The sequence below is a fragment of the Chaetura pelagica genome, unplaced genomic scaffold (genome assembly GCF_000747805.2).
Source record: "Chaetura pelagica isolate M959 unplaced genomic scaffold, ChaPel_1.0 scaffold219, whole genome shotgun sequence".
Taxonomy (NCBI): domain Eukaryota; kingdom Metazoa; phylum Chordata; class Aves; order Apodiformes; family Apodidae; genus Chaetura; species Chaetura pelagica.
This window is the reverse complement of record NW_009954552.1, coordinates 3380644-3407783: the sequence shown is the minus strand read 5'-3', so window position 1 is coordinate 3407783 and position 27140 is coordinate 3380644. Positions and strand designations below refer to the sequence as shown.

General features: G+C 39.8%; 1 protein-coding gene across 1 annotated transcript in view; it reads left to right on the top strand.

Annotated features, from left to right (window-relative positions):
- TRIO (trio Rho guanine nucleotide exchange factor) overlaps positions 1–27140 on the top strand; it is a 180804-nt gene that overhangs the window by 52759 nt on the left and 100905 nt on the right. The window contains exons 11-18 of the mRNA XM_010005090.1: positions 3247–3416; positions 3893–4067; positions 9488–9683; positions 10238–10404; positions 17074–17193; positions 18754–18936; positions 21344–21493; positions 23409–23523. Coding sequence (XP_010003392.1) covers positions 3247–3416; positions 3893–4067; positions 9488–9683; positions 10238–10404; positions 17074–17193; positions 18754–18936; positions 21344–21493; positions 23409–23523 — 1276 coding nt within the window. The remainder of the gene's footprint in view (positions 1–3246; positions 3417–3892; positions 4068–9487; positions 9684–10237; positions 10405–17073; positions 17194–18753; positions 18937–21343; positions 21494–23408; positions 23524–27140) is intronic.

Here is a 27140-nt window from a genome sequence, read left to right as displayed (position 1 = left end):
TGAACATGGATGGGTAAGCTCCAGTCTGTTCACCCCCTGCTGTAAACTGTTTGCTTTCTTTGGCTTTCCTGTGCAATCTTATACCCTCTTCATCCTTAGTTTTGTATTAAAAAAAAACAAACAACAAACACAAAAAAACCAATTTATGTAATTTCTAGTATATCCAGTGCTCATTCTGATTTGCAAGCTGTAGATAGCCAGCTGGATGTTGCCACCCATAATGAATTCAGCTCCTCTCGGTAAATTGCATTAATTTCTATCCAGCTTTAATAACCTGACAGTTTTCTTCATCTGTGTTGGTTTTATTCTAACTTTTGTGTATAAACATCAAGATTATTTTAAGGGGAAGCAGTTTGTCAGAAATGTACTTAGCAGAAAAGTGTTAAAAGCTTATTTGGTAATGTATTAAAGTAACTTTTGCTATGAAGGTGCCACAGAGCTGTTTATTCACTTCAGAAATGGCTTAAATTGTTCCATTTTCAACAGCATATGAATCACAGCTAGGCAAGGAATGCATAATAATTACTATCCTTCTCTTTCTGCACATTTGTAAAATATTTTTCCTTCCAAAGCAGGAGGCAACTTGGCCAATGAACTAGGCAAAATGCAGTGAATTTTTGAGCCTTTTGGTACCTTGGGGGCAAGATACTATGCATACAGACATGCTGTGCTAACCAAGCACTAAGCCAGTCAACATAGCATTTGTGCTAGTGCCCATGTCTTTCTGCTCTAGGCAGGAGATGTTGCCTTGAACTGGCTACACAGAGGGAAAAGCATGCTTGTTCTGTGTTGGCTTGGTCTCCAGCTGTCAGAGTGAGCTTTAAGAGGAGTATTCCCATGCGCAGTAGATCACCAATCCAACAGTTTTAAGTTCTTTTGTTCCTGCCAGGTCCTTTCCACCCAGTTAGAGAAGTGGCTGCAGTGTATGTGAACAACAAAACAATACAGAAGTGAGGTGTCTCCCCTGCGGGTATGATGCAACCCAGCTGCAAATATCATATTGGAAAAAACTGAAGTGGTTCTTAGACCTGCCTTCAGCCATAGTGCAGGTGCTTGTAAGGTAGCCAAGGGCCAAGCTTGATACAGACCAAGAGACTCAAAATGGCTTTAATTCCAGTTTGTCTGTAACAAATGTTTCTGAAAATTTGACCTCTAGAGACAACATAATAAGTGTGAGATCAAGCTCTTCCAGCCAGCACCAAATGCATGAGATCTGCAGTCAACAATAGTGTTACTCTGGAATGAATATATTTGCACAGTTGAAAGCTGCACATGTACACACCAGCTCACTTGAAAGGTGTCTAACATACTGTCCTATTGTTATGGTTCAGACATATTCTTCATAAGCTAAGAGAGGAATAAAACCATGTCTGCTGGGCATTGAGAACTGAGCAAAGTTTTCAGGTTATATTGCCAGGATTCTTGCTTTTAAGTTTAATTTCTTTCAAAGTAAAATTTGCATTCCTAAGCATGCATTTGGGAAAAAGAAAAATTTGGATGCTGCATTGGTTTATACTGGAATTACTGTTGATGAATGTTTTTGACCCACTTGCTGAATTCTATTGATTTATATTCCTTTTAATAAGAGAGAATGCAGTGGCTTGAGCTTGTGGTGTTCACGGCTATGGAGTTGCATTCAAATCTGTGACAGGCATTGTCTTTGAGGGATATGAGTGGTCAGAACAACACAGTGTTTATGAATAGGCAGTTCCGTTTTGGGGCAGGGAGGGTAGTAGATTTGTAGAAAAAAGTCTGGTTAACTGTCATTCTTCCCAATTTGTGAAAATTTAGCCTATAGCTTGGTTAACTCATAACCCACCTCAGGAGGCCTATAAGACTCTAAGATAAAAATTAGCATTTGGTATTAAAAGGAAGCTTCAAAGGAATCAATCAAGATCTGGAGTCCTTCACTGAAATCTTTGTTTTAAAATAGCTACACTGGTAGTAAGGAAATCTTTATAACATTATACAAACAGAAGCATGAAATAGGTATTTCTGTAGAAAATGATAGGCAAAGAGATAAAGTATTTTTTTTCTCTTTTGAAATTAAGCCAGTTTTGACAGTTTGCTGTCTGTATTTTAACTGTGTTAACCTTCTAATTAGGTTCAAAGTTAATAAAGCCTATTTGTATTTCTAAAATATAAAAAGGTGGAGATTAAAATACAGTCAAAAGATCTTAGTACTTTCAATCAGAACAGACTTATTCTTTCAGGATAAAAAGCAAACTTTAATCCTTGTTCTTGGAATCGCAGGGTTTGAGATGTGATGGTAAAATAGGAGGGAACCAGTTTGAATGTTTCCTGTGAGAGTAGCTGTTCCATTGTGCTTTTAGTGCTGCAGGAGTCAGCTGTGCTCCCCTCTCTTCCAGCATTGTTTTTATCAGTCGCACAGTAGAAGGCTGACGGTTTGTTGATGAGTAATTTTCACACAGCTTAAGATGCAACAATTTGCCTGATGAAATTGTGAAAAAGAACACAATAGGGTTCAAGTGACAAGTACCGATGCCTAACTGGCATATGCCTATAGATTTTTCAATAAGCTGCAATGCGCTAGCAGTTCTGAACAGGACTATGTGCACATGTTAAGTAGGGGGGAAACGTTTAAATAACTGATAGAATTACTAGTGATTATTTTTGTTGCTATAGGTTGAAATCAAGATAAAGATAAATGCCATAGCTGCAGAGATCATTACAGAAAAAATAACCCATCACATCCAATTTCTCCTCATATTTTGTTTTCTGAAACATCCTTTTATTTTTCCTTTTTTTGAAGGCCACTGAAAAGTGTTACGTTATCTGTGTGCCTGTGTCAGCCTGGCAGTGTAAATTTGATGGTGGCTACAATGGTATTTCCCTTCCTTCCTTCCTTCCTTCCTTTCCCCCTTCTCTCAGGGAGTGTTACCATAGCATTTCCCTCCCAGTGACTCTCTCGCAGAGCTGCAGATGGGATTCTCACTATGAACGCTGCTCAATCGGATACACTCAGTACTATAGAAGGAAAATAGGAAAGAAAGGGTGACTTAGCAACACAGCTAAAGCTTTCCTGGTATTTCCAAGAAGCAAAAACCTTACTTGAAACAAAGACTCGTTTTTATTAAATGGAGGATGGCATTTTTCTATGAAGAGAAACAAATCCTGGTTCTCCCTCCCACCTCAGTCTATTTTCTCTTGTCCAGGGAGGTTGCTTTGGAATAGTGATTGCCTTATCCTGTGGCTTACATTTCTTGTTTCCCTCCTCTCCTTTAGCTATGGACATGGCTTGAAGAGCTACAGAAAGAACTGCTTGATGATGTCTATGCTGAGTCTGTGGAGGCTGTCCAAGACCTGATTAAACGTTTTGGTCAACAACAACAGACCACTCTTCAGGTTACAGTCAATGTCATAAAAGAAGGTGAAGATCTTATACAGCAACTAAGGTAAAAGAAATTTTGATTTAAAACTCTTCTGGTGTACATCTGATATTCTGTGAAGCTCTTTTGAAGGTTTTATAGTAAAGTAAAATATTAATTAATATCAATTATTTTTTTATTAGTATCTAATTTTGATTTTTTTTCAGGTTCAGTAGATAGTTACTATATGTCACTTCAATTTCACAGTATAAGGGTTTGTCTGTGGTTTAAAATTATTTCATTATTCCTGTAAACAGAATGTTCTCAAATGTTGGATTAGTAAAAAAATGAAAGTAATCTATTTCTTAATGTTTTTTCAAGTACTAAGACATAATTTGGACTTTTATTAACAAAGATGTACAGACTTAGCTTTCATGTAATAGACTTGCACCGATCTTATTACAAAAATCTTAGATTTTTGTGGGTGTGTATAACATCCACATTTTTTCAATATTTTACTTTTTTCTTCCCCCCCACCTTACCTCTCTCTCTGCTTTGAATAGGGATTCTGCCATTTCTAGTAATAAAACCCCCCATAACAGCTCAATCAACCACATAGAGACAGTCCTGCAGCAGCTGGATGAAGCACAGTCTCAGATGGAGGAGCTTTTTCAAGAACGCAAGATCAAGCTTGAGCTGTTTCTGCAGCTCCGCATATTTGAAAGAGATGCAATAGATGTGAGTATCTGCTCCTGGGGTTGCACTGTAGTTACTTCTCCTCTTGTGTAGAAACATTTGTGCTAAGGTGATTGTACAGTTTGGAATGCAGCTTAAATGGCTGACAGACTTACTTCTTACCTGAACTAGGGCTTTTGTGTTGTATGTGAAAGTGTCAGGAGAGTGCAGAGCTCAGCTTTCTGATATTAACTCCAGCTCTGATTAGCTCCCAATGTATCTTTAAGCAAGCGTCTTGTGAAATCATAATGCACCAGTTACTTCAATTGGTAAGTTTGCTTTGAATATCAAGCTACCTTGCTATAACTAGAATGCTTACAGTTCATATGAATAAAACGTGCAGGATGGTTTAGTACAAACCCTGTAAACTGTTGCTCTGCAGTAACACCCCTCTTTACTTTTTCAAGTCAATAATCTTTTTCAATTGACAGCTACAGGTGATGTTTGGAACTCTGCTTTAATCTTCAGGATGTTGAATGGGCTGTCTTTTTAAAAAAATATTATTCTTTTCCACTTCTGAAAATGCAAAAGCAGTTGTTGTGGCATGTGCCTGCAAAACTTCAAGAAGTTTTGATTAATCCAAATCTTGGATGAGGGTTACAGTTTATCAGTTGGAAAGTTTATATGTCCCTGTTTATCTGCAGGGACATGCTTACAAACAGACAGGAAACTCCACATGGAGCTCAGGTTAATAGAATTGTGTTAGGTTTAACCAAGTTGATCATATGACTTTTGTAAAACCACCAGCACTGTACACAGTGATTGAAATTGACTTGGTGCCTCAGAAGGTTCAGGGTTATCCATTAGTATATAATCCTGTATGAGTATGTAACTAGCTTGTCTTGAGACTCCGGAAACCAGGAGTTGCAGTGGTAATTTTATCCCTTTGTACATAGTAAAAGCTGTAACTGTTGGTTAGGTATGAATGGTGTAAGGGGAAAGAGAGGCAGCAATCAGAAGTGAGATCTTCTCTTTTTTTCTTTTTTTTTTTAATTTTTTTTCTTTCTTAAAATCAAGATTAACTATCATTGCTGAAATCTGTTTTAGCTAAGCACATTGTTTAGGAGCAGTGCAGGAATAGGCCAAAAAAGTTCCCCGGTCGGTGCCCAGAGAGGAAGTGAGAATGTGTGCTCTACAGTAATAGCAACTGGTATAAAGGAAGACTAAGAAGGTTCTCTATTTTGCAAATTACGCTGAGGAGGTGAAACTAGTCTGCATGGAGGTTGCTACTTAGGGTTTGAGAGAGTGGCTGTCTTGAGTATGTAAGGGAAAGGCTTGGCAGAATTGTGATTTTAATAATCAGCTGGCTGACAGGTGTATGTGGAGGAACACAGAAGATATCCCTTTTCATAGGATTGTCAACAATTTTACAATCTGTGCAGAAGTGATCTGCAGTGCTCAAAAGGGCAAAGCATAAACCAAGAAAATTAATGGAAGAATTAGATCAAAAGTTTTAGTGAAATTCATTATTAAGGTGATTGCTCTTTGCTGTAGGTTATCTAAACTGGTATCATACAATAGCTGAAAGGTGGTTGCAGGAGCCCTGCTTTGCAGATGTGTTCTAGTCCAGTACAGGATAGCATCTGTATAGATAATAGTACTTCTGTGTATGTTATTTGGTGATGGCCATAGGATTTTGCAGTGGAAAGCCACATACACTAACTTGGCAGGTCTTGCTTTTTTCTAAAACTGACACTTGGCATGCTTTACATTTTGGCATATCAAACACAAAGCAAAGTATCAATTACCTTGTCAAAAGAGTTAGTGTATGTTGTTTATATGACTTGGAAACAAAAATTATACTTACCTAAGATTGCCAGGAAGCCCTCCAGGGAATGAAATCACCCTGACTGCAGAGCGTCTTCAGCAAAATGTTCATTGCTTTGCTGTCTCTGTACCACGTCCTCGCTCTGCTTCCTCAGCAAAGCATTCTTCTCTTTTCCCTCTCCCTGAAGGCAGACATCTGTTCGGAAACTTCCGGGAAGAAAATGCAGGGACTAGTTCCAGGTCAGTTGTTTGAAAGCAGAAGCTCAGCTGAAGTAACATGATATTGAGGAGGAGCCAGATGCCAGCTAGGAACTTGCAGACCTTGTTTTGACCTCCTTCTTTGTCCCGGATTTTGTGTGACTGGCCCAGTCAATTAAGACTTGGCTGCAGGGGCAGTTCATTCAGGGAAGCATCCTGTGAGGACAGTTTTTCTGTAAGGCGAGTACTGTTTCTAGCTTTTCTTACTGCTTGCAAAATAACACAGGCTAAAATGGGACAAAGGGTTCTCCTAGCACTGCAGGTTCACAGAGTGCAGCTGTGCTCATGGGGACAGTGGTGTAATTTGCTGGCAGGGTTAGTCCTCTTCTTCTTATCCTTACTCTGCCCTGACAAAATACTCTGTTTCTTTTAGTTGCTGTCTTTTATCCTGCAACTTTTCAAATTCTTCTCTTCTGAAATAGCTCTAGCTGCACCACTGTTTCTGGTTTGCCATTTGCTCTTGGCACGTAAACTTGACTTTCTCTATCCTCAGTAGGCTTTTAAGTGTCATTGTTCGTGAGCTATTTGAAGGGCTCTTTTGTGAGCACCTGTATTAACTAATGGCAAGGGAGAGCAAAATGCATGCAAAGAGGCCCTTGGTACGTGATCAGTAGCATAAGGAAGATGTGACCCAGCCAGTGGGAGTACACCAGTGGCAATGTGTGAAATCTGAAATGTCTGCATCGCATCTCTGCCTGTGCGTTTTTGCTTGTCTGTATCTTAAATGCCTCTGTGCCTGTGTCAGGGCTCCGCACAATGCATACCACACACTTTTCAACTTACAGCTTTATCTCTACTCTATTTTTGGATCATACTTACAAGATGCCTGTTAAGTCATACAGCTGAAAAGGCAAGGATGCAGAGTGCTGGATCGTAGAGACCTAACTCTTCTCCCTTTCCCATCTGTTTTTCTTTCTTCTGAGCCCATAATATTTTCCAGGTCCTGGGTAGTACTCAGTTGGTACAAGGAATGCTAGTTAGGCCTTCTGAAAAGGTCCCTTCTGTGTTATACCCTGTTGTATGTCCTGTCAGTGTTGCCTTTACATTTGTTAGAACCTAGGAATGTCAGGCAGCTCAGACTCTGCCCTAGGAACCTCCTGAACACACACTATGGTAAGTCGTTACCTTGTGTTTTTTCTGAGTTGTCCATTTCCTGAGAGCAGTATTGATTTGTGATTCAGTCACTTTACATGGCTGTTAGTCATTACTTTCATCTTTGTTCTGTTTGTTGAGTGCTAATTATCTTGACAAAACTTTAAAAATTAAATAGGACCCTGCTTACTCTAAAAGTGTTGCTTCTAAAGCAGAACTTCAGGAGAAGCCTTGAAGAGTGTGGGCAGAGTGTTTAATCCATATTATTTTTCTTTAATTCTGCCCTTCAGTGTATTTCCAATTTGCGTGGTGGGTGCAATGGCTGAAATAGATAATTCTGAGCCACCCAGTTACTGCTGAAAAAATTAAGGATTGCTGCCCTTCTTAGGAACTCCAGCTGTGATGTGCACAGACGTCTTATATTTTCAACAAGTGTGGGACCATGCTGGCATTATTTATTTGAATTGAGGGCTTCCTGTTATTTTGAATGGGACAGGGAATATCTTGCTCTTACACAGAGTGCTTCAGACTGCTTTAAACAATGTGTGGGCCCTGTTCTTAACCTCAAGGTTGCATGAAACAACATGTGAAGAAGTTGCAATTCTTACTGTTATTCGTCGTTGTTCTTTGGAGGCAGTATCACTGAAACCTCTTGGCTGACGTGGCACATGGTGTTAACCTCTTCAAACTACCGGTTGTTCATAGCAGGTTCACAGCAGGACAGCCTGAGAGGACATAGTAGCTACAATCTATTTAAACCATTCCATTATTATAAAAATCCTGACATTTAGCCACAGTGGTCTCCCGTTGCCAGCTTACGGTGTTTATTACTTTATCTTCACTCAATTTTATAGTAAAGAAGGTAAGGTTTTGACATCTGTTCTGAAGGGAGATGGACTAGCTTTTCTTTATAACACCACATAAATCCACTTTTTGATGGTGTTTAGAAAGACAGCAAAGAGATGATGTTTTGACAGTGAAGTTTCACAACCTTCTTTAACACTCAGATTTTCCAGTTGGAACAAGTTAACTACAATTATTTCTTGAGGATAACTTATTAATGTTAGGTGATCTGGATGAGTAGTGAATGAAAACAGAGTTTTTAAGATAAGCTGTGAAGAGCAGGTTTGTGAGGGCACAGAAGGGGGTTAGCTTGCAAGTATGCAGTATCTCAGGCTGGTCTGTCAGGAAAACTTGAATTTTTAAATATTTCAGGTCAATTTAAAAGGAGATGAGGAATAGAAAGAGGTGATGAATCATGTTGGGCATGGACCAAGTTCAAGAGAAATAAGAGAATTTGGGAAGGATTTTGTGGAAGGGGAAGCCATTCATAATGCATGAGTAGATAGTTTGTGCAATATTTGGAGTGAGTAAAAAAGCTTTAAGCAGTGACTTTAAAGGTCTTGTCCTGTGTATCTTCCTGCATCGCTTGTCCACCAGCTTTTCTGTTCTAAGTGTTACCCTTGAAACATGTCTGTTTTCACTTTGATCTAGAGCTAGTTAGGGATTGCAAGTAGTCATCCTAATTGGTATCTTCCATCATGGCATGATGCAAAACTTGAATGCTTAGTGAATCAAATACAATTATTGCAAAACTCATTTAAAACAGGAAGTAAACTCACTGATGCCATAGTTTTGAAAACAATTACTTGATGTGTCCGTTTTTTATGATGCCACGTGAGCAGAATAGAAACAAGTCAACAAGAGAAGGTAGCGGACTACAGAAACTTCATACAGATGATTTAACGTAGCTTTCTCCTCAATTCTACAAGGTTTGTCTTCCTGGAATTTTTCTTGTAGTTTAACTGTCTCAGTGACTTCATGGCTCTGCTTAACCACTTGGAAAGCATAGTGACATATTTCTTTTGCTGACAACAAATGACTTTGGTTAAATATTTGTGGAACCAGCTACTTCCTTGCATTTTTGCTGTGTCTTGCTGCATAAATAGGTGTTTTCCTGTAATTTAGCACCATTCACATCAATTTGTCCTACTCCTGAATTTGTAGAACTCTGGAGTTCACACCTGTGTCACAAGAGATGTGTGAGTGACAGAGTACCTTAAACAAGGCAAGGGTGCCCATAGTGTTGCAAGTACTGGTTGATGGAGAACTGTTGTGGTTCTCAAAGAAATTCTTCTTTAAAACCCATGGTGGAAAAGCCTATGAACCACGTTGAACCTGACCAATGAGGTCAATCAACAATGAGCATCTTGGTTTCCTGACCTCCATCGTAAGTACAACATTTGAAATAAATGTACATTGTCTAACAAGTAAGTGAACATCGTCTTCCTCCTTTTCCCCTGTAGATAATTTCAGATCTCGAGTCTTGGAATGATGAGCTCTCTCAGCAGATGAATGACTTTGACACTGAAGATCTTACAATAGCAGAACAGAGGCTTCAGCATCATGCAGACAAAGCCCTGACCATGAATAACTTGACTTTTGATGTCATCCACCAAGGGCAGGATCTGCTGCAGTATGTCAATGAAGTGCAGGCATCTGGTAAGATGGCTCGTTTGTGCTATTCTGGGCAGTGGCTTTGTAAGAATTACCCAGTTGTCTCTCCATGGGATGTGTGAAACTGACAGAGATGCTGGTTAACTGTAAGCTGGAGATATGTGGACTCAAATAATTTGATAGCACCCATTGGCAACATCTGCCAATATTTGGTTTTTAAAAAGGGAATTCAGTCAGGAAGGCACTACATTTAGAGTAAATAGCAGGGAGTTAATTTTATAGTTAATCAGAGTAATGCACTCAAACAAAGTTTTAAGCTTTCAAGTAATAAGTCTTGCATTTTTGTTTCTTACACGCTTTCACCTGATTTTTTTCAACTGTATATGGTCAGCTAGAGCACATCGAAGACTTCTTTAAAAAAAAAAAAGTTAATACTGCATTTTTAAAGAGTGCAAAAACTATACTTATCTAAGCAAATGCTCAGAGGAATAAGTTGAACTTTGAGAAGGAACTGGAAAAGTAAATGTAAAAAGAGTGGGAACAAGCTGTTTGTCTTCGGGAGACCTGTAAGTAATTTATAAATAACTGGGTGATTACAGGCGTGGAGCTGCTTTGTGACAGAGATGTGGATATGGCAACCCGTGTGCAGGACCTGCTGGAGTTCCTCCATGAGAAGCAGCAGGAACTGGACCTGGCAGCTGAGCAGCACCGCAAGCACCTCGAGCAGTGTGTTCAGCTGCGGCACCTCCAGGCTGAGGTCAAGCAGGTACACAAGGGCTCTGTCTTCCCCTCAAGGCTTCTCCCCCAGTGCCCTCCATGCCTCCTCTGGGAGGCATGCTCTCCTGCAGGGACATGGAACGCTGATTTCCACTGTAGAAAGTCTTGCATTTAGAGGGACTTCAGACTGAGCATGTAAGAAACTCCATCCTCTGTTAATATTGTGGGTTTTAATTTGCGTTCACAGCCCATATTTCTACCTGGATACAAGTCAAGTATTTGAAGTGTAGAGCAATTTGAAGTAATTTCAAATCCATACTTCTGTCATCTGTGTGGTGGTTATTAAAAATGTTCAGTGATATTCCCTGAACACTGACCTAATACTTTTTGCTATATTGTTTGAGACATGTACCAATGATGATAGCATAATAACAGCAGTATTTTCTTTCCGGGAGAAGAAAAATGAGGTTATGCTTTTTTTGGCAATAAAGTGTCAAGTTTTGAGGTCCTTATCTGGTGGACATCTAAATCTTTGGTGAATTTGAGGTGCTGTGGGCAAAACTACTGAAGTAGGTGAAAGTTTGAAAAACAAATAAATAAAACACTAGAAAGGTAAGAACTTTTGATGTTGCTCACACTTGGAAGCATCACAGAAGTCTTCTTAAGTCTGTGGCATTAATGTCCCAAAATGGCTCCAAATCCAACCTGTCCTTTTTTTATTTGTTGTGAGCTCTTAGAAAATGTCATCATTTTCATGTTACTGTACACAAGAATTCCCAAATTGCAAAGTAATATAAAAGGGGTCCAGTTAATATAGGAGAGGTGGATAGAAAGTTCCAAAAGTATTTGCAGGCAGAGGTCGGTTACTTTAGTAGCAGACCCAAAGTTTCTATGTGGTCTTGAATTAAAGGAATGAATGCAAGGAACTGGTAGTGTCTGGTGTCAGTGCAATTTATGATGTTAGTCAAATGTATGACCTTCTAGATAAAGCCTACGCATAGTCTACTGAAGTGTCCTGTATCTGTCTTAGTACTTGTTCATCTTCATAAATGAAAATTATGATGACTCCTCTCACATGAGTAATGATTGAAATGAAGTTGTTGCAGATCAGGATGGTTTCTGTACACGGTTGCATACTACCTTGAAGATGAAGGAAGTGAATGCACATTTGCAAAGGAAAGAAATAAATAAAAAGAAAGCATCTGCCTGACAGCTGAGGCAGTCTCATCCCTTTGAGGTACATCACTGGATTAGGATGGGATGGGTTAGTGAGAAAAAGAAATTGTTAATTTTCATGATACTGAAATAATACTACACCATTACAGAACAGAATAGAGCACTTAGTCTTTCAAAGACACACTATTAAATAGTTATGTTGCATACTCTCACAATGAAGTGGAGTCTTTCAAAGACACACTATTAAATAGTTATTTATGTTGCATACTCTCACAATGAAGTGAGTACCTTGCTCCATTACCTTTGTGTATGTATGCAAGTTAAAGATGACTGACAAGAAAAAGACAGATGTTTAAAACCTGTGTTTGCAGAATAAATGTTCTTCTATATTTTGACAGATATAAGCAGATGATGAACATCATGGATTGTAGAGGTATATCTGTGTTGTACTTAGTGTGTGCTTTTTGTAGGTCATTCTGTAAGATCTTCATAAATTTAAAACACTGCTAGCCTTGACTGAAACTGAAACTCAAGTTTAGATTTTTAAGCACTGGAAAAAATAAATTCATCTTACAGTAAAAATACTGCTATGATGCTATACTAGCCAGATGCCTTTTCTTAGTAGAGTGGGGATTTGGAGAAAAAAATTGATTCTATTTTGTATTCCTAGTACACATCTTATGGAGTGGTATTTTATGTTGAATTAAATGCCATAATAGACGTGAATTTTCAAACAAACTTGCGTGAATATGTAGCTGACACTGTGCAGTACAAACTCATTTTCCAGCTTTACCCTGTACAGATGAACTTGCAGTACTTGCCTACTTTGAAGGCCTAAAAATTGAATGGAACTAAAATGGAATGCTATATTGTCTCATAGGATTTATTTTGATCCCCTTTGGAATGCTTTGTGGATAGTAACTTCCAGATCTGTGATTTCAGTTGCCTGTTCAAAAACCACATCTGATTTAGTTCTTATTAAATATCAGGAAGCATGATCTTCTGTTTCCTTTGCACTGGGAAAAACATTACAGCTCAGCGGGTCACAGCAGGTGCTTTACCTGAGACTAAAATGACGTGGTAAACCTCCCTTTCAGTCTGTTTTGTTTGGTTTTTGTTGCCTTCAGCAGTGAACACATAGTTTTCCAGTTCAATTACTGTGATTTTTCTGCCAGATTTATTGTTGATGAACTGGGTGTAAGCATACTTAATACGCAGATGGGATACTGTCTCCATAGCAAGGGTTTTTACAAGGTTTCCATTTGAATTTTTCTGCCAAACTGACATTACTGCTATTGTATTTCTTTATATAACTTTTTTTTTTTTTTTTTTTAATATATAGCTTGTAGTCATGTGAAAAGTTTAGACTGGAACACTGCAGGAATTTTTCCGTAGGGTTCATCTCTCAGATTACTGTAATGGAGAGCAGCAAACTGTCTTCTGGCTTAGTTTTTTAATCAAATACTTGGAAGGAATCTTTTCAGTACTAGATAGCAAAACTTTGAGCTTAGTGAATTCTTATCAAGTGTACCCAGGTTTCTTGTGAGCACAGGAAACATAAATCATCCAGGGTTGCTTCTCCCTTAACTGCTGTATGAATTCTACTTCATGGCATTGAAGTTCTGTAGATCACGTCTCAGGACTAGGAGAAAGCAGAAAGGCCAAAAGATGAAGAGAGGTTTAAAGAAAACCTGTGGAGAATTTCCTTGTCAACTTACATATAATAGCTACACAGAAGGCAAAACAAGATAGATTACAGTGCAGGAAAACCTCAGAAGATCAGGGGAAGAGGATGCTTACTGAAGTAAGGCTCAGCAGTACATGGAAAAAAACCAACATGGAAAGGAAAATGTGACCTTTTTATACAGGGCAGGGAGCATATGAATATATAGAGGCAGAGAATTGTTAAAGAGAATATCTGTCTCATCCAGAACGCCACTTGTGTGTTTGCCAGACAAACTTATTTTTATCGCCTAGAATATAGCTGCTGGATTACTTACTGCTGCAATCACTCCTACGTACTCACTTTGTAGAATGAATGCTTTGCTCTACTTAACATACAGCATCTGCCTTGGTCAGAATCTCTACCAAGCTCCAAAATGCATTATTTTTACTGTGCTCATTAAGCCTTTTCAGTGCAATATTGTCTGCTGCTCTGATCATGGTATTTGTTCTTGGATATATACTTATGTGCTCAGACCAGTAAATAGTGTACAGATACTTGTACCAAGTGCAGGCTTGTACCCTCCAGAGTCCTTTGAGCTGCTTTGTGTTCTCACATGCAGGTCTTTTAGAAAAAGCTCAGTGCTTGAGCTCCGATTATCCCAAAATACTGCTCAGGAAGAGTATCCTGGCACTCCACATAGTGCCATATGGATACGTGAACGTAGCTAGGACAGCAGGCTGAAACAGGTTTGTCTTGTGATCATATTTAGGGAGAATGAAAAGTCAGTCCAAAAAAGTAATCTTAAATTGAGTGTATATCTGTAGAACTACCTACTTGACTCTCAAATGTCCAAAGAGCTATTTAATTTCCACAGTTTAGCTTACACTTTTCTAGCCTGCTGAAAGCTGGGAGAGGAAAGATGGGGTGCATGGCCCACCCAGACAGTGAGGTGATGAGAACATGTCAGCAAAAAGTGGAAGGCAGCAGCCCTGGAAAAAGAACAGGCTTGCTTTTTACTAGCAATTGTTTTCCCCATGAGTCAGAGCAGAGGGAAGGGGAAAGTGCTGCTGGATGCTTTCCTTCCTTATTTTGTAAAGTAGAGAGGGAACTTAGAACTGCATTTGTAAGACAAAATAGAAATATAAAAGGGATTTAAAAAAACTTCTGGCCCCTGTGTTCTTACAGACAAACCCTTTCCTCCAAGTATAGTTTCTGTCTACAGTTTGTTGGACCTGTCTAATTCCCTTGGGAGTTTTCCCATTTATTTCTCCTGAGGCTTACCTGAGCTTGCTACTTTGAGTATTAACAGCCCCCCAGGTGTCTTAACTTAGAAACTGCCAGTTCCTTTCACCTGCCCCACGCTGTGATCTGGAGGTGTCCTCCTTGCAGCAGGAGAGGTTGATCCAAGGCTAGAGCTGTCTTCCCCCTGCGAGGTTTCACCTGATCCAGTGCCTTCTCCCAAGAGGAGCAGAGTGTGCACCCAGGTAATGCCTCTGGGAGGTGCTGTTGTGTCCCGCATCCACACTGCAGACTTACTTGTTTCCACAGACTTGCAGATGTTGTATAGAAGAATGCAATTGGGAAAAAACCCAACTTGTTAGCAATTCATTGTACAGGCAGAAGTGAGAAAAACTGCATTACCAATATAACAATATTGCAGTCTGGATAAACATAAAACAAAAAGTGAGATTGTGATGCAGTTTTGAGGGAAAGGATGTCATGTCAAGATGGGTAGACCTCTGTTGCTACAAGCTGTTGAAAACATTAGGGTATACTTGGGATGCGGACCTCCCTTTGTTCTTGGGATTTGTGTTTTAATAGGTCCTTTTCCTGGTTTCTGCCTGTGTTTTCAGTCCATGTCCTATTATCTTGATTCACTTACGAGCATTAATGGTAGTGTTGTATGTGGATCACCAGATGAGAGTATTTAGTCCTATAAGAGCTAACTGTGATTGCTAGTTAATATAATTATTAGCAGTGGCTAAAGGTCTAAAATCCATTTGTAGGAAAAGGTAGAGAAGGTATGTTTAAACTGGTTCTTTTGAAATCAACTGGTCCCAAAGGAATTCACCCTAGAGTACCTAACAAAAACTGTCCTGGACAGTAGTGTTTATCTTCTCCAAACTTAGGGAGATTGGTTCTGGAGGCCTGGAACTCAACATTTACTTCTCAAAAGTAGGAAAGGATTAGCTAAGGAAGGCTTATAGGTCAGCTAGTTTAACATAATTCCCAGGAAAAATATTGAAACAAATTATTAAACCTGAACAGTGATGAGGAGAGGAGAAAAGGCTAACATAAATGAATTAATCATACCTTCCCCTTTATAAATCCTGTATCTTCCTGACAACATAGCAGGTCTTCTGGGTAGAGGTGAAAAAGCAGATGACATAGATCTTCCTTCTATTAAAGCTTTTAAAATAGTTTAGTTCAGTCTGTCTGGCCCTAGCTTACTATGAGAATGTCATATAAGACTACATTACCAGGAATGATAACTTTCTGGAAAACCATATTCAGTAACAAAAGCTAAGAGACTCACTGGATTGGAAAACAGATTTCAAAATCTTTAAAGAAATCTGTAGAACTCTGTATTTGCATACTAGTTTGTGTTTTCAGTCAGAAAATCTGTATGTTACAAATAGAAATTAATCTTCTAAATTTTAAGGTAAAGGCAAAAAAAGCTGGAAAAGGGATTGGAGTTCATCAGAAGACACTGAATTACAGATCAGAATTATCTTGATGAAGGGGAGAATTGTGTTGCATGAAGGATGCGAATTTTATTATTGACAAATACAGAGCATGATGTACTGTCAGGAATAATCAGCTGAACAAATACAGAACAGGTGTAATTACTGACTGTGCTGCAGTTGCATAGAAAGGTTGTACAGATGACAGTGAATATCCTGAATTATGCTCAGCTTCATTTAGTATTTGAAGGATTTTTATCAAAGTGGTGGTTATCAACTGAAGACAGCTTATAAAAGGACAGTGAGAAAAACTGGGCAGCTAACTTTACATTGAAAAGGTTGAAGAAACTGAGGTCAACAAGAGAAGAGGAGCCTAGAGGAGGGAATTGGGTAATGTTCTTGAGAGAGAGAGGGGAGTGAAAAACAAGGCTGATGCTCAGAGAGATAAAATGTTTTGTTGTGTTGTTTTGGGGTTTTTTTTGTGGGCAGGAAGAACAAAATTAACTGAAGTTAGAGACTTGAATGTTACACATTAGAAAGAAGACTTGTGGTGATAAAAATGTCTGGTGAGAGTACAAGGTGTCCATTATTGCACTCTTGAGTAATGAATGAAGCACAGATCTTTTGCAAGGTGCCTTCAGGTGGCATGTTCCTGCTGTTGATAAGGAATGCACTAGGAGGCTTCTTCCCACCTGAGGATTCTTCTAGTTTCAGTGGACATGTAAAAGAAGGCACAACAAAATACCTTTAAACAATTAGAAAGCACTCAGTGATCATGTTTCCCTCAAAACTAATACTCAAAATTCTTTAGCTACTTTTTAGTAAGCTGCGATGTCCTCAATTTACATTACTGACACTGGCTCTTAGGCAAATCTTGCTTGTAACTTGTTCTTGTTTCCCAGGTGACAGAAAGCATTCAGAAGCTCAGCCTCATTCAGAGTATAAACTGAAGCCACAAGCATGTAGTAATTGAATGAAAGATAGGAGTTTCCAACTAAGTGAAATTATAGTTAATATAATTCACTGTGTTTATTGAAGATATAATTCAGTGTAACTACATAATTAGTAAATTCTTTAATTAACAATTCCAGTACTGCGTGTGGCCGCAAATGTTTTTGTCCCTAGCACTGATACTTACCTTGCTGACTGGCAGTGGAATTGCATATTTCATGGTCTTCTCTTTTGCTTACAGGTTTTGGGCTGGATCCGAAACGGAGAGTCAATGTTAAATGCTGGGCTTATCACTGCTAGTTCTTTGCAGGAGGCCGAACAGTTACAGAGGGAACATGAACAGTTTCAACATGCAATAGAGGTAAAAGCACCATTTCAGTGACAAAAGCCAGGAAGTCCTGTATTTACAGTTTGTAAATAGCACCACAGTAAAGAGAATGTATCTCTTCTGTCCCTTCTCATAATGTTGGGTTAAGACTACAATATTTTAGTTTAAGAAAAGCTGTTTAAATCATTTTATGGCGAAGAGATAAAAATGCTTATTGAGAAGATACCTTTTTTTTGTTCTTGTTAATTTGGAGCTTCAGTTCCAGAAGAACACATCATCTCAGTGCCTCTTTGTAAAGCGATAGCCATTTATTGGTTGAAGAGTAATTAAAAAAAATTATAATTACTTGAACAAGTCTGTTCACAGGAATTTTACCAAAAATGGTGTTTACATTTTTCTGAATACAACAATATAATGCTAACTGTTAAATTTAAAAATAAATGAAACAGCAAACATCAGTTTTGTGTATTCTTATACAGTCCTTTAATACTTCCATAGTTTTTTATAGTAGGTTTCACTGAAATTTGTTTGTGGTGGGGTATCCATCCTCCAGCCATAATTTCAAACTAACTTGCTGGATTGGGCAAATCTTTGCAAAAAATAGAGATCTAAGATGGACTGGAATGTAGTGTTCTTAAGTTGTATGCATAATTGAGTGACTTAAAGGTGATATCAATTATATATAACACACTTCTTTTTAAGAACTTTACTGTTGTTGAAAGACTAACCAGAGTTATGATTGTTTGGGAAAACAATTTTCAGAAATAGTCTTTTGTGCAGTAACTCCTTTCATGTTTGCCATTCAGTGGAGTTATGCTTCCCCTTCTCTGGGTTTTGCAGATTTTTTTAAATTATTTTAAGGTTTTTTTACAGTTTGCACTATCTGTACAGTCATTTTGAGAGCTTTGGTAACTCTCATGATGCCTCTAGGCATTTGTCAATTTAAGAAAAGATTATTAGGAAGTTTAAATTCTGAGTTTTCTGGATCATTCAGTATTTGGATGTAATAATATTTATTATAGTTAGAGGATCCAGATTTTAGGCAAGTATATGTTTACATAGAGAACTCTAGTTAAAAATTTGCTTACAGTGATTGGAGAGTTGTATTTTGTATTGTCCTGCGTGCCTGCACCTTCATTTGCTCACTGCTAATGTGCAAAAGGCTGCTGTAAAGCTGTGAGGACAATGGTAGCAATCATGCCAAATAAGATACAACCTTTTCATCTTTTTTTTCCCCTTGCCATGAAGGGTGAGGAAAGAAAAAAAGAGAAAACCAACCCGAAAATCATAATTATAGTAAAGTGTACTGCAGCATAGATATGCCATGTGTGACTTAATGCTGTGCAGTGGTTATAGTTTGTAAACTGCTAGGTATTGTTGATTTGATGATAAAACTGTACAGGATTTATTTCCTTTGTATTTGCATAAATGAAGTAATGTATTGACTAATATTAGACAGTTATTTTTAGTTAATGGATGTCTGTGCATGTGTATAGAGATGTCATTGATACTATGGAAATATGAGCCTTTAAGGTGTTCAGGAAAATGAACTGACGTGCTGCACTGAACTCCTGAATTTTCCCCTCTTGTCAGAAAACACATCAAAGTGTTCAGCAGAAGGCAGAGGCAATGCTGCAGGCTAATCACTATGACATGGATATGATCCGGGAGTGTGCAGAGAAGGTTGCTTCCCATTGGCAACAATTGATGTTGAAGATGGAGGACCGTCTCAAGCTTGTGAATGCCTCTGTTGCCTTCTATAAAACTTCTGAACAGGTACAGAAATGCTATGTGATCTGTGTCTCCCTTGTTTAATTCTTCGGTGAGGCATAGCCAGCTGATAGTGAGCCAGCAGTGTGGCCGGGAAGGCTAACAGCATCCTGGCTTGTATCAGAAGTAGTGTGGCCAGCAGGACTAGAGAAGTGTTTGTCCCCCTGTACTTGGCACTGGTGAGACTGCATCTTGAATACTGTGATCAGTTTTGCGCCCCTCCCTAGGACATAAAGGTGCTGAAGAGGGTCCAAATAAGGACAACATTGGTGGTGAAGAGTCTGGGGAGCAAGTCTTATGACGAATGGCTGAGAGAGCTGGGGATATTTAGCCTGGAAAAGAGGAGGCTGAGGGAAGACATTCTCACTCTTTACAGCTACCTGAGAGGTGGTTGTAGTGAGGTGGGGGTTGGTCTCTTCTCCCAAGTAACAAGCAGTAGAACAAGAGAAAGTGGCCTTAGGTTGTCTCAGCAAAGATTTAGACTGTGTATTAGGAAAAATTCGTTCATCTAAAAGTTTGTCAGTAACTGGAATAGGCAGCCCAGAGAAGTGATCAAGTCACCATCCCTGGAGGTATTTAAGAGACGTGTAGATGTGATGCTTAGGGACATGGTTTAGCAGTGGACTTGAAGTGTGCTAAGTTAAATGGCTGGACTTGATGATCTTAAAGGTACTTTCCAACCAAAACAATTGTATGATTCCATAAACCAGCACTGCCTAAAATAAGCCAACGGTCGAGTAGGTTTGGTTATATTTATTAATTTAATAACAACTGCAGTTATAAAAAAATACAAAAAGCAAATCCACTTACCAGCTGCCTTAGAAAGGGAAACTGTGTTGCAGCCTTTCAGTATATAAAATGGTCTTATAAGACAAAGGCTTTTTAGCAAGGCCTGTAGTGACAGGACAAGGGGCAACAGTTTTAAACTGCAAGAGGGTAGTTTAGATAAGATATGAGGAAGACATTTTTTATGATGAGGGTGATGAGACATTGGAACAGGTTGCCTAGAGAAGTTGTGGATGCCCCCTCCCTAGAAGTACTCGAAGTCAGCTTGGGCAAGGCTTTGAGCAACCTGATCTAGTGAAAATGTCAGGGAGGGTGAGCTATAGATGATCTTTAAAGGTCCCTTCCAACCCAAACCATTTTATGATAAATGAGTAGCAGACAAATTGTACTAAGAGATTATGATGTAATTGGTCTGGCTACACTTGTTTCAATTAGCAGACTTCAAAGAGACTGCACAACCAAAGTATAGTGATTATCAATGAAGACCGAAATCTTCATCTGTCTCTTCTATCACTCTCCCTTTTAATGTTCCTCAGATTCTTATTTTTAATTGAGAAAAGACTTGTAAAACATTTTCAAGATTAATGGGCTATATCAAAAGAAGCATGCCAGCAGATCTAGGGAGGTGATTCTTTACTTGGAGGAGCCCTTTACTTGGCTCTCATGAGACCCCACCTGGGGTACTGTAATCAGTTCTGGAGCCCCCAACATAAGAAGGACATGGAGCTCCTGTAGAAAGTCCAGAAGAAGGCCATGAAGATAATCAGAGGACTGGAGCACCGCTCCTTTGAAGACAGGCTGAGGGAGTTACATTTCTTTAACCTGGAGAAGAAAAGGGCCGGGGGAGACCTCATAGCAACCTTCCAGTACCTCAAGGGGGCCTACAGGAAATCTAGGGAGGGACTTTTTACAATGGCCTATAGCAATAGGATAAAGGGTAGTGGCTTTAAACTGGAAGAGGGGAGATTTAGGTTAGACAATTGTTTCCTGTGAGGGTGGTAAGGCACTGGAACAGGTTGCTCAGGAAAGCTGTGGAAGCCCCACCTCTGGTAGTGTTCAAGACCAGGCTGGATGTGGCTTTGAGCAACCTGATCTAGTGGGAGGTGTCCCTGCCTGTTCAGGAGGGTTGGAAGTAGATGATCCTTAAGGTGCCTTCCAACTCAAACCATTCTGTGATTCTATAAATGTGCTTAGTTGGATTTCAAGAAGTTTTGCTTAAACCATAAACAACTCGCACAGAGGTTTTATTGGAAGTACTTCAGATGGCTAATCATGGTTTTTGTGTGGGAGTGAGAAAAAAAAAATCAGTTTCACCCTACTTGTCCACAGAAGAGTTAGGGGGAAGGTTGGCAAGGTTGGTTCTTCTGCAATCATATCTTAAGCCCATAGCAAACTATGTAGTCACAGAGGAAGAGAAAGATGAGCAACTTTATGGATAGCCTATTCCATGTAAGCAGGCCAGTGCATGCAGCCAAGGTCTGTTGCCTTTTTCTTAAGTCCTAGTCAAAATATGTCAGAAGCTAAGGTACATGTAAGGGGTAGATCAGCTTTCTGGTTTGGTTTTTTTTGCTTGAATTTGGCTTTTTTGTCTTGATTATATTTGACTTGGACTCCTCCTTCCTGATAGGTGTGCAGCGTGCTGGAAAGCCTGGAACAAGAATATAAGCGAGAAGAAGACTGGTGTGGGGGAGCAGACAAACTAGGTCCCAACTCCGAAACAGATCATGTTACTCCCATGATAAGCAAACATCTGGAACAGAAGGAGGCATTCCTAAAGGTAGGGCTTGCCATTTTTTGTGTCTTCTGTTGAGGAAAGCATGCAGTCAAATGCTTATTCTTAAAGTGCTGAAATGGAAAAGCAACAGTGCCCGTTCAAAAGCTACAGGTATGTCCCAAACTGCAGAGATTTGGGACATGGCACAATAAATGCTTGTGACAGTGATTAGGGGAACACTGCCAAGTACATAAAATTGTAGCCAGTTTTATAAATATTTCCTGTTGAACTTCAATAGATGTCAGGTTTCCCACTGTGACTGAAGAGGAACCATGAATCACAGCTTTGAGCAACTGTCATTCTAAAGAGTGCTTAGAGACTGCTGCTTTGGAAGAGAAGTGACAGTCACATGGTACCATTGCTGCCTGTACATCAAAGCAGCTCTCAGATCTACTTGGACTACAGTAGAGTACAGAAGAAGGAAATTGCTAGACGGGCATCTGGGAGTAGTTGGGTTTGTGCAGTAATCTGCAGATAAATGAAAAGTTCAAGTTCCCAACTAATGTCCTTGTGAAGGTGATGCTTGCAAAGCAGTGTAACTAACCCTGTAACCAAAGGCTTTGACCAGCATCACCTTCAAAGATGTCAGAGTATAAAACTGGTTTGTATTAAATGCATTTTGTTTGCAGATGAAGATGTTAAAAAATTTATCAGGTTAGCTCAAATTATACTGTCAAACAGATTTCTGCAGGTGGCATGTGAGTTTCCTGTCCTTGTGTTCAAACAATTTGAGAAATTACTTTGTGTCTCTGTTACTGAATCTAACCATGCTACCTCTCTCTAGCCTTTTAAAGTAGCATTTTATGTTCTCCTTATTAAAAATAAAGCAGCCAGCCCATATGTAGTACTTGGTGTACGTAAGATGAAGGCAGCTGAGCTGAGTGTTGGCAGTACAGGGGGTGAGGACTGAAAGTTCTCAAAGCCTTGTCTTAATATTTTAAGAGCATGTCTTAATATTTTAGCACTTTTCGTGTCACTTCAGCAGAGCATTTACTTTTCATTTAAAGTATCATAGAATCATAGAATCTTAGGGGCTGGAAGGGACCTCGAGAGATCATCTAGTCCAACCCCCCTGCCAGAGCAGGGTCACCTAGAGTACATCACACAGGAACTCATCCAGGTGGGTTTTGAATGTCTCCAGTGAGGGAGACTCCACAACCTCCCTGGGCAGTCTGTTCCAGTGCTCTGTCACTCTTACAGTAAAAAAATTTTTTCGGATATTCACCTTGAACCTCCTATGCTCCAATTTACACCCATTACCCCTTGTCCTATCACTGGTCATCACTGAGAAAAGCCTAACTCCGTCCCCCTGACACTCACCCCTTACATATTTGTAAACATTGATGAGGTCACCCCTCAGTCTCCTTTTCTCCAAGCTAAAGAGACCCAGCTCCCTCAGCCTTTCCTCATAAAGGAGATGTTCCACTCCCTTAATCATCTTTGTAGCTCTGCGCTGGACTCTTTTGAGCAGTTCCCTGTCCTTTTTGAACTGAGGGGCCCAGAACTGGACACAAAAGTAGTGGTGGATATTTTGGATTATCCAAGTGATTACCTAAGCATGTGCACTCTGTTTACACAATATATAGTTTCAAGTGCCACACAGCACAGATCCAAAACAAACTTCTCTGTGAGGTCTTCATCACGCTGAAAGCGCTAGAGCAGGTAATTGCGTTTCAGGATCTTTAGATAAAAGATGCTTGATTTTTTTCCTGTGGGATAAGTAAGTGTTAACTGTTACATATTGGGAAAACTATTTTAGTGCTTGGGTTGGCTTACTTGTAGAAGTATTTAAGAAGCAATCCTTTTTAAAATTTGAGTGGGTGGGAAATGCATAAAAGAGGGATGAGGTAGATTCTTCATCTCTTGCTGGATGTGTGTGTGTGCATCTTCAAATAAAATAATACCCCTGACTCTCTAGGCTTGCACACTGGCACGGAGGAATGCTGATGTTTTCCTGAAATACCTGCACAGGAACAGTGTAAACATGCCAGGGATGGTGACACACATCAAAGCACCAGAACAGCAAGTCAAAAGTAAGAGGTTTCTTGTTGGTTTTTTTTCAAAGAATATGATCATTGTGGTGTGGTGTGTGTGATGATGGAGGAATTAAGCCTGCCCGAGTGGAAAGGGTTCTGTCAGGCTTAATAGGAAATTATTAAAATTGCTCACACTCTTTGAAGGAGCTGTCAGTCATCAAATTCTCTTATACCCAAATGAAGTTGCTTTGAATTTATCTCTTACTTAATCTTGTTTCAGTTTGAAATTCAAATGCGCTGCTTTTGTTCAGAGAATGAGATACTAAACTTCTATGTGATAATGTTTGGTCTGAAGCCAAATGAGAGCTGATCACTCTAAGTTTACTCAATATCTTAGTGTGGTGCATTCTACAAGTTCCTTAGGAGTGCCAGAATGATACAAGATAATCCCTTGAACAATGCCCATGGGCCCTTCATATAGTTGAATCACTATTAAGGAACTTTGTGAAGTATAGGATAACTGACATGTTTAAATTAGATGTATAGATAGGTAGTAACTGAGTTGAGGCAAGAAGGAACTAATACATAGGGCTTGGCTTTTGCTAGGATTAACTCAATGCAGTGTAGCTTTAAAGTTGTAATGTGACATTGTGGGGAGTGGAGTACAGAGGGAAATCTGTAGGGCTTTCAGAGACAAAAGGGCAGAAATTCATAGGGTATGCATAAACTGATGGGTGATGTGGGCAAACAGAGATCAGAGAGTGACATTCAGCAGTAATTACTGCATTTTACTAATTTATTTGCCAGTTGTATTTTGCTTGATGTATTTTGAAGCTGTGACTGAACACTCAGGCCATGCTACAGACTCAAAACCAGGGAAGTGTGATTAACTGATATTTGCAGCTACCCGAAGTGGAGTTATGAAGAGGACGGAGCCAAACTGAGAGGAATGTGGCTATAGGACCAGAGGAAGAAGTTGCAGCAAGGAAATTATCCATTATATCCGTTATATCTAAATGGATATAAGGAGAAAATGCTGCAACAAGAGTGGGAAAGCCCTGAGTAGAGCAGGCAGCCCAGGGATGTAGTGCAATCTCTGTCCTTGGGGGTTTTAAAACTTAGTTGAGCAGGCTCCTTAAAAACTTTGAAGTTAGTACTGCTTTCAGAAGGAGCAGATGGCCTCCAGAGGTCTCTTCCACTCTACATTATTTGACTCTTTCAGAAAAGAACATGCTCACTGCTTTTACTACAAGGGAAAAACAGTTTGCATTAAACTTACCCATACATCTGACAGTACTCAAACTGAAAATCTCCCTGCATTGAATTTTTTGTGTTGGAGAGATAATAGGGTGGTGGCCATAGTTTTCACTCGAAGAAAATAATTGGATTGTGGCAATTGAAACTGTGAGCATGTAAGTCTCAGACAAAGGATTGTTTTTCCTCTGTCCCCAAGGCATTAACAGTTACAGAGCTGTACAAGACAAAATCTGTGCACAAATGTTGGCAGTATCCATAACTGAAGAAGTGTTGCTGACGTTTGTCAATTAGCGCTCTTCTTACTAGTAGACAAAGAAAACAAAGCAGAAGTGAGCAGGAGGTTGTAGCTACCACACTTACTGAACTAAAGGAGAAAATGTTAGGGCTTTTAGACGAGCTTACTAAAAATTCGGTTTTGAAAGCTGTTCATGTTAAAACAGGCATTCTGAAAAAGATAAATGTGTTCAGATGAGAGAAAAGTCTCTGCTAATGTCGTTAAGAATAATTATATGTCAGAATTGTAGAGTTCTGCATGTTCTGTGTACTGTAAAATCCTGGATGAATAATACATGTTTAAAAAGCAACCAAAAAAAGCAATAAAAATCCCTAACCAGGAAAAAAGCTATGTGCTCTGACACTTTCCCCTCATAAGCCTCTTTATACATTATTCTAAAAATTAAAAATCAGTCAATAAAACTGTTGAGAACTGCTTCCTTTTTGAACACAGTGGTACAGTGGTAGTTGACTAATTTTTTTTTTCACTCTAATCCTCCTGTTGAAATGAGAATATAGGTACAAAAAAAAGGCTTTTCTAAATAGAGAAGAAAAAAGTGTATTTATTCCATTTCAATGCAATAGAAGTTACACGTGTTCTTCTGGACCATTACACACTCATACCTGGGTGTACACTTTTATTGGTGTATCAGAATATCATCAGTATAAAATATATAAACAAACACTTTAAAAACTTGAGTACCATAGAGTGGTTTGCATTGAAAGGGGCCTTAAAGATCATCTAGTTCCAGTCCCCCTGCATGGGCAGGGACACCTCCCTCTAGACCAAGTTACTCAAAGCCCCATCCAGCCTAGCCTTAAACACTTCCAGGGATGGGGCATCCACAACTTCTCTGGGCAGCCCCTTGCCCTGTTGCTTCATGTTCCTTGTAAAAAGTCTCATCCCTGCTTTCTTGTAGGCCCTCTTCAGGTACTGGAAGGCCACTATAAGGTTGCCCTGGAGCCTTTTCTCCCAAACTCTCTCAGCCTCTCTTCATGGGGGAGGTGCTCCAGCCATTTGATCATCTTCATGGCCCTCCTCTGGACTTGCTCCAAGAAGCCCATGTTCTTCTTGTGTTGGGGACTCCAGAACTGGGCACTCTACTCCAGGTGGGGTCTCATAAGAGTGGAGTAGAGGGGCAGAATCACCTCCCTCGACCTGCTGGCTGTGCTTCTTTTGATGCAGCCCAGGACATGGTTGGCTTTCTGGGCTGCAAGTGCACACTGACAGCTCATGTTGAACTTCTCATCAGCCAACCCCCCCAAGTACTTCTCAGGTTTGCTCTCAATCCATTCTCTACCCAGGCTATAATTGTGCTTGCGATTGCCCCAAACCATATGAAGGACTTTGTACTTGGCCATGTTCAACTTCATGACTTTGGCATGGCCCCACCTCTTGAGACTGTCAGGGTCCCTCTGGATAGCTTCTCTTCGTTACAGCATGTTGACCACACCACATGGCTTGGTGTTGTTGGCAAACTTGCTGAGGGTGCATTCAATTCCACTGTCCATGTCACCAACAAAGGTGTTAAACAGCACTGGTCCCAATACTAACCCCTGAAGAATGTCAGTCCTCACTGATCTCCACTTGGATATTGAGCCATTGACCATAATTCTTTGAGTGAGACCATCCAGCAAATTCCTAGTCCATGGTGTGGTTGTGCTGGTTTGGTTTGGTAGCTGGCTCTGGTAAAGAGCTGAGGAGCTAGACAAAGAGCCATTAGAGAGACAATGGGTGCACTTCTGCGATTAACATACAAAAGAACTGAGATAAAACCTGAGTAGTGCAAGCAGAAAAAGGAGCTGAGCTGGAGAGGCAGAATGGAGCTGGGGTGAAGATCCTGTGGTTGGTGAGGAAGAAGGAGAAGAAGGTGCTCAAGCAGAAGTTTCCCTGCAAGATGGCAGCTGTCCCCCTGCACTCATGGAGGAAGGTGAAGATTCTGTGAAGGCACCAGGAGGGGTGAATGTGGATTTGTTGCCAGTGGACTCAGATTACACAGCTTTGGAAGACCCCAGCACCAGGGCAGGTGTCTGTTCCTGAAGGAGCCCGTGACTCTGTGGGAAGCCCAGGCTGGAGCAGCTCCGGCCCTCGTGGGAAGGACTCAAGAAGGAGAGGTTCGTGGAGGGCTCTCTGCCATGGGATG